Source organism: Leucoraja erinacea, chromosome 36 (genome assembly GCF_028641065.1).
Source record: "Leucoraja erinacea ecotype New England chromosome 36, Leri_hhj_1, whole genome shotgun sequence".
Classification (NCBI taxonomy): domain Eukaryota; kingdom Metazoa; phylum Chordata; class Chondrichthyes; order Rajiformes; family Rajidae; genus Leucoraja; species Leucoraja erinaceus.
This window is the reverse complement of record NC_073412.1, coordinates 8,628,835-8,642,057: the sequence shown is the minus strand read 5'-3', so window position 1 is coordinate 8,642,057 and position 13,223 is coordinate 8,628,835. Positions and strand designations below refer to the sequence as shown.

The window sequence follows — 13,223 nt, the reverse complement described above, 5'->3', positions numbered from 1 at the left end:
AGATAGACACAAAGTGCTGGAGTAACTCAGCGGGGTCGGGCAGGTGGAACTAGTGCAGATGAGGTATGGGTTGGTCGGTGTGGGCCAGGCTGGGCCGAAGGGCCGGTTTCCACACAGTTTGGAGTTCTGTGACTCCAGGAACTGCAGGTGCTGGAATCTGAGCTAAACACAAAGTGTTGGAGGAACTCAGCGGGATCAGGCAGCATGTGTGGGGCAGTGGTAGAGTTGCTGCCTTACAGAGAATGCAGCGCCGGGGACCCGGGAACATGCAAACTCCACACACACAGCACCGAAGGTCAGGATCAAACTCAGGTCTCTGGTGCTGCGAGGCACCTGGTCTAGCCAGCAGTGCCACCGTGCCACCCAATGCCACCGTGCCACCCAATGCCACCGTGCCAACCAATGCCACAGAAAACAATGCAGTCCACTTAGTAAATGGGATATCGAAATCTCCAATGCACTGCACCTCCAGGTTGCTGAAGCAGAGAGATAACTCGATAGACACAAAATGACAAGGATGTGAGATATAGGGACAGGTTGAGTAGGCTGGGACTCTATTCCATGGAGCGTAGGAGGATGAGGGGAGATCTTATAGAGTTATACAAAATCAGAGAGAAATAGATCGGGTAAATGTACAGTGTCTTTTACCCAGAGTAGGGGAATCGAGGACCAGAGGACATAGGTTCAAGGTGAAGGGGAAAAGATTTAATAGGAATGCGAGCGGTGACTTTTTCACACAGTGTATGGTGGGTGTATGGAACAAGCTGCCAGAGGAGGTAGTTGAGGCTGGGACTATCCCATCGTTTAAGAAACAATTGGACAGGTACCTGTACATGGATAGGACAGGTTTGGAAGGTTATGGACCAAGTGGGACTAGGGTAGCTGGGACATGTTGGCCAGTGTGGACGAGTTGGGCCAAAGGGCCTGTTTCCACACTGTATCACTCTATGACTGTAAATCAGCGGGTCAGGCAGCATCTCTGGAGAGAAGGAATGGGTGATGTTTCAGGTCGAGACCTTTCTTCAGCTGGGTGAAATGCCACCAATCCAGATTTCTTCAGACTTGAAGAAGGGTCTCGACCCGAAACATCGGCCATTCCTCCTCTCCAGAGATGCTGCCTGTCCCGCTGAGTTACTCCAGCATTTTGTGTCCACCTTCGATTTAAACCAGCATCTGCAGTTCTTTCCCACACCTTGTCAGACAACATGGTTCTCCTTGTAACTGTTGGACCAGCACCTTTTTATCAACAATTACCCAAATAAGAATAAAAAATGCAATAGAGGGTCACAAATAAACTGCAGCTATGAATAGACGTTTGTAACCACTTTGGAATGTATTTCTCAACCTGTTGATAAAGAAAACAGGACAAGGGCTGAAAAATGAAGACACAAAATGCTGGAGTAACTCAGTGGGACAGGCAGCATCTTTGGAGAGGAGGAATGGGTGTCTGAAGAAGGGTCTTGATCTGAAACTTCACCCATTCCTTCTATCCAGAGATACTGCCTGTCCTGCTGAGTTACTCCAGCATCTTGTGTCTATCTTCGGTGTAAACCTGCATCTCCAGTTCCTTCCTGCACCATAAGAATTAAAGACAGCTGGCTGACATGTCACCAATCCAGATTTATACTCTTGACACAGAAGGAGGCCATTTGGCCCGTCAAACCTATGTTAGCTCTCAGAGCAGTTCCATTCATTCCCTTGTTTCTCTTTGAAACCCCTTACATGCTTCTCATCATCATCTTAAATAATATTTTCAACTACGTATTATATTTATGAGTTAGATTTGTGTATTGTTTTACTGGTCAAAATATACTGCCAAATGCATTAAGGCATCTTGGAATTATTTTTCATATTTCTAGCAAATATTTATATTTTTGTGTATTCATGTTGATGTAGGAAAAGCAATGGTCGGGAAAGTAAATTGGTAGTAAGGAATGTATCCTTCATAGCCAGGAAATAATCTAAAACAGTCTCCTCCATTGCATCTTTCATTCAGTCAACAACAATACACAATCCCAACCCAGTAAAGGGGCTGTCCCACTTGGGCGACCTAGTTGGTGACTTTAGGAGAGTTTGGAAAAAATGACATGTTGAAGACCTCCTTCGACTATGTTGAAGACCAGCTTTGACCAGCTGCGACTAACTTCGGGAAAATTGGACACCGGATAGTGGAGAGTGAAGACAATCTCCTTCGATCTCCTTCGACCTCCCTTCGACTATGATGAAGACTCTACCACTACCTTCCACTACCCCCGATTACCTACGACTAACGTGCCGACCTACTACAACTAAACATACGAGTAAAAAAAGTATCGATTTTTTTCCATGGCGACCATTTTTTACTCGCGGGCATTTTTTTAACATATTGAAATAAACGCCGCGACCTAGCTGAGGCCTCGAGTACGCCAAGACCACTCTCGGGCATGAAGGAGAGTTACGAAGACCTCCTACGACCTTGTGTCGACCATGCTGCGAGTACGAGTCGAGGGCAAACTCGCCAGAACTCGCGGATTAGGTCGCCCAAGTGGGACGGGCCCTTAACTTAACAATAATCAGCTGTTGCCTCAGGGCGCCAGAAACCCGCTTCAATCCTGACTATGGGTGCCGTTTCTATGGAGTTTGCACGTTCTCAATCCTGAGACCGCGTGTGTTTCCTCCGAGTGCTCCGGTTTCCTCCCATTTTCCAAAGACATGCGGGTTTGTGGATTAATTGTAAATTCCCCCTAGACTGTGGCATGCAAAAGTAGGATAACACGGAACTAGTGTGAATGGCTGATGGATGATCAGTAAGCACTCGGTGGGCCGAAGGGCCTATTTCCACGCTGTATCTCTAAACTAAAACTAAACTGAACTAAAATAACTGGGAAGAGATCACCTTTTTTTTTTTTTTTTTAAATCAAAAAATGTATTAAGTTATAAAAAATAATATTTACACTACAATAAAACAAGCCAGAACCCACCACCATAAATACAATACAAACATATATCCATAATAAACTATTATACAATTATGATACAATCCTTATTGAGGATACATTCAACACCCTGCAGAGCCCAGCGGTCCCGGAACTCCCTCAGGGTGCCCACAGACAGGGCGTATTCTCCCTTTCTAATCCCACCCGGGCACGGAGGGAAGAGATCACCTTGGCCTCTGCAGGACAATTGCAAACAATTTGACGCACTTACGTTTTTGTCGGTTGTTCTCGGTTGCTATGACAACAATGTATTGATTTATTGGCCTTGTACACATTTGAAGGAGTTTAGTTTAGTTTATTATTGCCACATGTACTGAGGTACAGTGAAAAGCTTTGTGTTGCGTGCTATACAGTCAGCTAAAAAAACGACACTGGATTACAATCTAGCCGTCCACAGTGTACAGATTACAGCTTCTCCCAGCTTGTATTAATACTTCGGTTAAGAAGGAACTGCAGATGCTGGAAAATCGAAGGTACACAAAAATGCTGGAGAAACTCAGCGGGTGCAGCAGCATCTATGGAGCGAAGGAGATAGGCAACGTTTCGGGACGAAACGTTGCCTATCTCATTCGCTCCATAGATGCTGCTGCACCCGTTGAGTTTCTCCAGCATTTTTGTGTACCTTGCATTAATACTTTGTTTAATTTAGAGATACAGCGCGGAAACAGGCCTTTTGGCCCACCGAGTCCGCGCCGACCAGTGATCCCCGCGCACTAACACTATCCTACACATGCTGGGGCCAATTTTACATTTATGCCAAGCCAATTAACTTACAAAACCTGTACGTCTTTGGAGTATGGGAGGAAACCGAAGATCTCGGAGAAAACCCACGCAGGTCACGGGGAGAACGTTCAACATGTAAGAGAGAGTTAGATAGAGCTCTAGGGGCTAGTGGAGTCAAGGGATATGGGGAGTTGACAGGCACGGGTTATTGATAGGGGACGATCAGCCATGATCACAATGAATGGCGGTACTGGCTCGAAGGGCCGAATGGCCTCCTCCTGCACCTAGTTTCTATGTCTCTACGTTTCTAACTCCGTACAGACAGCACCCGTAGTCGGGATCGAACCCGGGTCTTTGTCTCTGCAAAGCAGTAGCTCTACCACGCGCCATCATGCCGCCCTGCTTTCTAACTCTGTGACATTAGGGAATTAGATCTTAAACTGATCTCATCTGCACTGTACATGATCCTCATCCCTCCATTCCTTGCCTGGTTTAAAGCCTCTCAAATGCCATTATCGTATCTGCTTCCACCACCACCTCCACCCTTGTCAGTACGTTGCAGACTCTCATCACTCTCTGTGTAAAGAAACCTGCCTCACATATCTCCATTAAACTCTCCCCTCCCATCTTATATCTATGCCAACTATTATTAGACATCTCCACCCTGGGGAATACGGTTTGGACTCTTTATCTCTTTCTACGCCTCTCATAATATTTTACACTTCTATCGAGTCACTCCTCATGAGTAGTCAGGTTGCAGATTATTGGAGTTTTACTGTATCTCTTTCAAGAGTTCCTGGCCTTTATGATTGGCATGAATCTTACTGTGAGCTCGCAGAGTAACCTAACACCATCCTGATTACAGCTGTTTTTTGTCCTCAGCTTAGAAGTGCTGTGGGGACATTTTAAATGTGCAAGGCCCGACACGGTGGCGCAGCGGTAGAGTCGCTGCCTTACTGCGCTTGCAGCGCCAGAGACCCGGGTACAATCCCGACTACGGGTGCTGCCTGTACGGAGTTTCCACGTTCTCCCCGTGATGTGCGTGGGTTTTCTCCGAGACCTTCGGTTTCCTCCCAGGTTTCGAGGTTAATTGGCTTGGTATAAATGTAAATTGTCCCTAGCGTGTTTAGGGTGGTGTTAATGTGCGGGGATCTCTGGTTGGTGCGGACTCGGTGAGCCGAAGGGCCTATTTCTGCGCTGTACCTCTAAACTAAATGAAGCTTACTCAGATACAGATTGCTTCTTAACACAGAGGCACAAACCTGCTAATCTATGAATTACGACGAAACGGGACCCCAACAAGTCCCACTTGGTCTAGTCATTCATAAAGCATGTAACCCTAACACTGATAAGGCAGCTTCAATGATAATCAAACTCTCGATCTCTCCTGTCAACCGCAGTTGCTTCTGATGTTATATTATCTGCCTTCCACTGTGAGATAACTGATCCTCTGGCACTGCCGTGTTAAGCTGGTGGGAGTTGTCCTTGTCTCCCAGCCAGCCTTCCTCCATCAATAAAAGTTACAACAACTCTCTGTTTTGTGGAAGCCTGCTGCGTATAACGTTTTAGCCACTAATTCTGACAAAAGTTAGTTTGTTTCAGCGGGACAGGCAGCAGCTCTGGATAGAAGGAAGGGTGACTTTTCGGGTCGAGACCCTTCTTCAGACTCGGAACGTCACCCATTCCTTCTCTCCAGTGATACTGCCTGTCCCGCTGAGTTCCTCCAGCATTTTGTGTCTATCTTCAGTGTAAACCAGCATCTGCAGTTCCTTCCTGCACAGTAGCTTAGTTATTATTGTCGCTTGCAATGAGGTACAGTGAAAAGCTTCTGTCTGCATGCTATTCAAAGAAAAGACTATGCATAAATACAATCAGCTGTCCATGGTAAAGGATAAAGGGTAAAAGGTACAACATTTAGTGCAAGATATAGCATTGAAGTCCGATTACATGGAAACATCGAAACATAGAAAATAGGTGCAGGAGTAGGCCATTCGGCCCTTCGAGCCTGCACCGCCATTCGATATGATCATGGCTGATCATCCAACTCAGTATCCTGTACCTGCCTTCTCTCCATACCCCCTGATCCCTTTAGCCACAAGGGCCACATCTAACTCCCTCTTAAATATAGCCAATGAACTGGCCTCAACTACTTTCTGTGGCAGAGAATTCCACAGATTCACCACTCTCTGTGTAAAAAATGATTTTCTCATCTCGGTCCTAAAAGACTTCCCTCTTATCCTTAAACTGTGACCCCTAGTTCTGGACTTCCCCAACATCGGGAACAATCTTCCTGCATCCAGTCTGTCCATCCCCTTAAGAATGTTGTAAGTTTCTATAAGAGTCCCCCTTCATTCTTCTAAATTCTAGCGTGATTATAGATAGTTCAATAGTCTCCAATGACGTAGAGGGGAGATAGACACAAAAAGCTGGAGTAACTCAGCGGGACAGGCAGCATCTCTGGAGAGAAGGAATGGGTGACGTTTCGGGTTGAGCCCATTCTTCAGACTAGTCAGGGGAAAGGGACACCCTTGCTCCTCCTCTTTGATTCCTCTCTGTCACGAAGGGTCTCAACCCGAAATGGGCTCCACCCTTCCTGAGGTCATCTGTTACCGGCACTGATTTGTTCCAGCCTTTTCTTGCCTCCTGTTCCCCCCCCCCCCCCCCCACCTTTATCTTTCAAGGTTCCTGGCCCGAAACGTCACCTATCCATGTTCCCCAGAAACGCTGCCTGAGCCGCTGAGTTACTCCAGCATTTTGTGTCCTTCTCTGCGGTCTCTTGTCATCTTGGATGGAGTTATCACCAAACCAAGAACGTATTGAGAACGTCCAAGAATCTTTTATGATTCCTACTGTACTCTTATTAATATGTGTGAAATTTACTAACATATTGAATGAAATGGGTGCTGAATTAAACAGTATCAATGATTCCTGGGTAGTGTGTGAGTGTGAAGGGTTTTCTAAGATTTAACTATAGATTTTGACCAGTCTGCTTCAGTCAGTGTATTGAGTCTGGAGTTGGGTGGTCATGTTACATCTGTACAAGACGTTGGTGAGGCCACGTTTCAGATACTTTGTACAGTTCTGGTCTCCCTGCAGCAGGAGCAATGTCATTAAACAGGAATAGGTGAAAAAAAAGGTCTATGAAGATATACACTGAAAAATAGACACAAAATCTCTGGAGATAAGGAATTGGTGACGTTTTGGGTCGAGACCCTTCTTCAGATAGTCTTGGGTATAGAAGATTTGAGTTCTATGGAGAGGCTGGGTCCATTTTCCCTGAAGGAGGTGGAAGGATAACGGTGTGATCATGAGCAGGATCGATATCAGATTCTTGATTCGCAAGGGTTCAAAAGTTATGTGGAGAAGGCAGGAGAATGGGGTTAAAAAGGAAAGATAGATCATCCTTGATTGAATGACACACAATGCTGGAGTAATGCCCCTGTCCCACTTAGGAAACCTGAACGGAAACCTCTGGAGACTTTGCGCCCCACCCAAGGTTTCTGTGCGGTTCCCGGAGGTTTTTGTCAGCCTTCCTACCTCCGGCAACCACCCGCAACCTCCGGCAACCACCCGCAACCTCCGGGAACCGCACGAAAACCTTGGTTGGGGCGCAAAGTCTCCAGAGGTTTCCGTTCAGGTTTCCTAAGTGTGACGGGGGCTTAACTCAGCGGGGCAGGCAGTATCTCTGGAGAACATGGATTGGTGACGTTTTGGGTCGGGACTCTTCTTCAGACTGGTGTCCTGAAGGAGGTGTCGGAAGAAAGGTCCTGACTAGAGACGCCACCTATTAATGTTCTCCAGAGGTGCTGTCTGAACCGCTGAGTTACTTCTTTATGAGCTCCTTCTCCCGTGCAAATGAAGCCCCAAATAGCTGACCTCCAACTTTTCAGCCTAAGTTAAAGGCCCGTCTCTTCTGCTTGTGTTTTCCAGGCCATGGGTCTAAGGCAAGGGACAGAACCTAATGGTTCCCCCGTCTCGGAGAAGGTGGACAGTGAGGGCAGTGTTGGTGCCTTCAGCGACGAGTGGGAGAAATTGGACATCCCCAGCGGCTCGGAGCAAACGGACATATTGGGCGAACCGCCCGTCCCTGTCACCTCGGCCTCTGGGGAGACGGAGGAGGAGCTGAGGGACTGCCACAGTGAAGGCACATCACCACCTCAGAGTGATGAGGAAGTTAGCCCAGTGGCTGGAAGGATAGACCAGACTGCCCACCAGCAAGACCTCACAACCGATATCAAAGCAATGGAAATCTCCACCACACCTCTTGCCGTTGTCTCCCAAATCGTTGCTATCCCTCAAATCTCCCGAGAGGAGACGATACTTGCAGATGAAGAGCCTCTAGTTGTAGAGGAGATACCAGGCCAACAAGTTGTCACAGGTTCTCAGCCTGATGCTCCATCCACTGGTTCGGAAGTTCCTTTGGATGAAGAGGTTTCTAGCGAGGTGAGTGTCGAGAACGAGAAAGTCTCTGAGGAAATCGAAGACGAGCCGTTGAACGTCAATGAGGAGGAGGAAGCGAGACCCAGGGAGGAGGAGCCGGCCCCCGCGTCCGCAGATGGTTTTGGCACCCACTTGGTCGAAAAGTTTCTGTCGTACTTAAAACTACCCAGTTTTCTGTCGGGTGAGAAATCTGTCCCCGGAGTGGGAAAACCAGAAGCAGCAGCCGATAACTTGCCTGTCCCCGATCTACACTCAGACAAGGGTGTGCCACACAAAACGAAGGAACATACAGATGCATCTGAATTGCCAGCCACTGCCGTGGAGATATCGTTAGAGTCAGACGTTTCCCCAACTTCAGCAAACGTGCTTCCAGCCAGCACTGAAGATCACCATCTTCCCGAAGAAGACCGTCCATTAGATGCGCCACTAGTGGAGGTAGATGTTGACCCCGTTGAACTCGTCATTAGGTCACTATTGACCACCGTGGAAGAACTTAACGTGGACACTGCGATCATCGTGCCACCATCGTCAACGTTAAGTGCTCCCCTCTCCAACGTTGCATCCTGGACCGCCCTTGGAGATGACAGTGCTCCTGATGTGGTGGACACGGGAGATCCCGAGACACCTCTTCAACCAACAGCTGCCCCCGAGACGCCATTCGACCAGTATACTCAACCAAGTCAAGTGGAGGCATTAAGACTCCCAAGGCTTGAAATGGTCTCTTCTCCTCCACCAAGCTTGGATGTTAAGAGCCTCGAAGGACCAGAGGAAGAGCAAGGTAGAGTGGGTGAAAGTAAAATGGACTTAACCGCACACAAGAGTCTGGTAGATAAAGCAGAGGAACCAAATAGTGCTGGGGAAATTAGCGGTGACCAATCTAAGATGTTGCAAGTGACATTGGTCCCCAGTGATGGAACGGTACCTGCTCCAGGGCCAAGTACTGAAGATGTAGATGTTTCACAGCCAACAAAGATGACCTCAGATGTACGGGTGGAAGTAAGCCAAGTGCCATCCATCGTGGTGGACAACGTAGCGTTGAAGAGCGTGACGCAGGAGAGAGTAGAGGATACTGAGGCATTGAAGAAAGAAGTCCCGCCTGCGCAAGGCTCCAACGCCAAGATGAAGCTCAGCGACGCTGTGCCCACCATCCCGTCCGCCACGCCGGCGGAACTCGCCTCCGGTGCTCGCCGCAAGATCTTCCTGCCCAGGTCCAAACAAGTGGAGGAATCTGAAGCACTGGCGGCAGATCTGCCCGCCTTGTCGGCCCACACCAAGAAAGAGGAGGGGGTGAGGAAGGTCCTTGCCGAGGGGGATGCCGGCCACGCAGAGGAGGAGCCGGCTCGCTTCCCATTGGCGCTCAAGAGAAGCGCGGCACTGTTGCAGGCCCCTGCGGTGCAACAGAACGCGCCACTGGAGAGGCGATCGCCAACGACAGCGCGCAAGATGTCCACGCTGGAAGTGCCCAAACTGTACGAGGAGCCTGCGGACAAAATAGAGAGTTCCGTGGACCCTGGCAAAAGTGGAGCGAAAACTGACGAGGCCAAGTCAGCTAAGAACCTCTTAAAAGGTAGGAGGGCACTACGACTTTGTTCTGGGTAACTGGGACCCTTTATCAAACAGGGCGGAACTCATTGCCACAGACGGCTGTGCAGGCCAAGTCAATGGATATCTTTAAGGCAGAGAGATAGATTCTGGATTAGTATGTATGTCGGGTTATGGGGTGAAAGCAGGAGAATTGGGTTGAGAGGTAGAGCCATGATTGAATGGTGTAGATGATGGGCCGAGTGGCCTTATTCTGTTCGGCATTTCGGCATTTCGTTTGGACCACGGCATTTCGTTTGGACCTCAAGGGGTCCAAATGACAATTAAATTGAATCTTGAATCTTGAATCTTTCCTATCATTTATGTAACAGAGCCCCACAATGGACAAATTTGGCTTAGTTTTTCATGGACGTTAGTTAGACTTGTGACACAGTAGTTGGGCCCATTTTTGTCTATCTTCGATTTTTCCAGCACCTGCAGTTATTTCTTAAACTTTTAAACTGAAGTGGTAGGTTGGGATGGCGTTCTGTCCTTTTGTATCTATCTTCGGTTCAAACCAGCATCTGAAGTTCCTCCCCACACAAGTCATTTGATATGCTTGCTTTTATAGGCTGAAGCATTGTTGGGAAGTCATGTTGAAGTTGTATAAAATATTGGTTGGACAGAACTTGGAGAATTCCGCACAGTTCTGGTCACCGTACAACAGGAAGGAAGTGGTAGCGATAGAGAGAGAGCGTAGAAGAGATTCACCAGGATGTTTAGGAAGGCAGATACTGATTTACACCAAAGATAGACACAAAGCCCTGGAGTAACTCAGCAGTCAGCATCTCTGGATAAATAGGATGGATAACGTTTCGTGTCGCTATCCTTCCCCAGAGTCGAAACATCGCTCATCCTTTTTCTCCGCAGATGCTGCCTGACCCGCTGAGTTACTCCATCACTTTGTGTCTATCTTCAGCAGGATGTTGCCTGGAATGGAGGGATGTACTGGAGATATGAGGAGGGATTGGATGGACTGGGTTAATTCGCAGTGGAGTACATGAGGATGTGATGTGACCTTGCCGATATTCATAAAGGGATGAGGGGTATTGAGAGGATCAATAGTCACAGTCTTTCCTGCAGGACAGGGGAGGCTAGAACTGGGGGACGCAAGTTTAAGGTGAGAGGGGAGAGATTTAAATGGGATCTGAGGAGTATGTTTTTCCACTCAAAGGTTGATGGTTTTTCGGAAGGAGTTGCTAGAGGAGGTTATGATTCAAGATTCAAGAGAGTTTATTGTCATGTGTCCCTGATAGGACAATGAAATTCTTGCTTTGCTTCAGCACAACAGAACATAGTAGGCATTGACTACAAAACAGATCAGTGTGTCCATATACCATGATATAAAATATATACACACATGAATAAATAAACTAATAAAATGCAAATAACAGATAATGGGCTATTAATGTTCAGAGTTTTGTCCGAGCCAGGTTTAATAGCCTGATGGCTGTGGGGAAGTAGCTATTCCTGAACCTGGACGTTGCAGTCTTCAGGCTCCTGTACCTTCTACCTGAAGGTAGCAGGGGGATGAGTGTGTGGCCAGGATGGTGTGGGTCCTTGATGATATTGCCAGCCTTTTTGAGGCAGCGACTGCGATAGATCCCCTCGATGGAAGGGAGGTCAGAGCCAATGATGGACTGGGCAGTGTTTACTACTTTTTGTAGTCTTTTCCTCTCCAGGGCGCTCAAGTTGCCGAACCAAGCCACGATGCAACCGGTCAGCATTCTCTCTACTGTGCACCTGTAGAAGTTGCTGTATGTAGGCTGATGCAATCACATTGTTTAGCCAGTACGTTGCCAAGTTTTATTTAACTATTGGCCATGACCCAAGTATTCTTGGGGGTGGCACTGAATCACTTTAAAAGGTATTTGGACAGATGGGGATTTTAGAGACTGCAAAGGCTAGGATGGCGAACAAAACACAAGGGCAGCACAGTCACGCAGCGGGTAGAGCTGCTGCCCCACAGCGCCAGAGACCCGGGTTCGATTCTGATCCACGCCGCTACCTGTGTGGAGTTTGTACGTTCTTCCTGTGACTGCGTGGGTTTACTCCGGATGATCCGGTTTCCCCCACACCCCCCCCACGCCCCAAATGACGTGCGGGATTGTAGGTTAATTGGCCCTCTGTGAGTTGCCCCTAATGTGTGGTGATCGTGGGGTAACATGGAACTCGTGTGAACTGGTAATCGATGGTCGGCGTGGACACGGTGGGCCGAAGGGTCTGTTTCCGCGCTGTATCTCTAAACCAAACAAATTACTATAGGAACTCAATGGGTCAGGCAGCCTCTGTGGAGGAACATGGACACACAATGGCCCCTGAATGATAGATCAGTCATGATTGAATGGCGGAGTAGACTTCATGGCCTAATTCTGTGTCAAGAACTTATGAACATTACCAGCTGGGCCAGAAAGAAAATACGATGTGGCAAGGACGGAACTCACTATCAAAACATGGAGGGGACGGGGAACACAATTTTGTGGCAGCCACGCGGGCATGCGCACACTCACACTTGTTTTAAAATTGGGATCACAAAAACTTGGGGGGAGGAAATGTCCCCCACCTCTCAAAACATCGGGGGGACGTGTCCCCTCTGGCCCCCCTGGGTTTTCCGCCCCTGCTATGTGGCGACTTAAGAAAGGAATATTTAACTAGCTAATAAGAGTGATTTCTTGTAAATTGGTCTCTTCAATGCTCTTCAAGTTAATGGAGTCCAATGTATGTCCATCATATACAGTTTGAGGTGTGAGCTGTTGGATATGTTTCTCAACGGCCACCATTTGCCGCTGTGTCATGGCTTCCATTTACCGATGTGCTAATGGCCACCATTCACTGATGTGCTATCCCATGACCAACCTTCTTATTTTACCGCCTTTAGCTCCACAGGTCATTCGAAAGATCAGAGCAGAGCAATTCTCAGATGCTTCTGGGAACCTGAAGCTGTGGTGCCAGTTCTTTAATGTGCTGAGTGACTCCACCATCAGATGGGACAAGGATGGACTACACTTGAACAAGCTGAAGCGAAGGTAGCCACCACCAGCTTTTTTCCTTGCTCCAGGCACCCAATAGTAGATGCTTTGCTTGCTTGTTCCAAATGGATCGGTTCCTGATTGTCTACAGCGTTTCCCAGGTGAAACTACAAGTTTAAATGCCGTTCCTCCACCCTAACTCATTCTTTTGTATCCTGTATAAAAATACAGACCTTCTGGACGGAAATATTCAATAACATTTCGAAAACACTTAAAATTCAATTGGAGCCAGATTCAAAACTATTAACATTAGGAATGTCAGAGGGCTGCCCTAATCTAACAATATCTCAAAGACACTTTGTTGACTACGGTTTAATAACTGCGAAAAAACTTATACTTAAATTCTGGAAAAAGATAACAGTCCCTACAGTGAAGATGTGGATCACAGAAATGACCGAGATACTACATTTACAAAAAATAAGGCTTGTCTTGACTGACAAACCAGATCAATTTTCCAAAATATGGTCTCCTTTTA

The 13,223-nt window shown here is 47.5% G+C and overlaps 1 protein-coding gene across 1 annotated transcript in view; it reads left to right on the top strand.

Annotated features, from left to right (window-relative positions):
- The window catches only part of alpk3a (alpha-kinase 3a), a 56,055-nt gene that overhangs the window by 27,701 nt on the left and 15,131 nt on the right, over positions 1-13,223 (top strand). The window contains exons 5-6 of the mRNA XM_055662606.1: positions 7,629-9,705; positions 12,598-12,745. Of these exons, the coding sequence (XP_055518581.1) occupies positions 7,629-9,705; positions 12,598-12,745 (2,225 nt within the window). The remainder of the gene's footprint in view (positions 1-7,628; positions 9,706-12,597; positions 12,746-13,223) is intronic.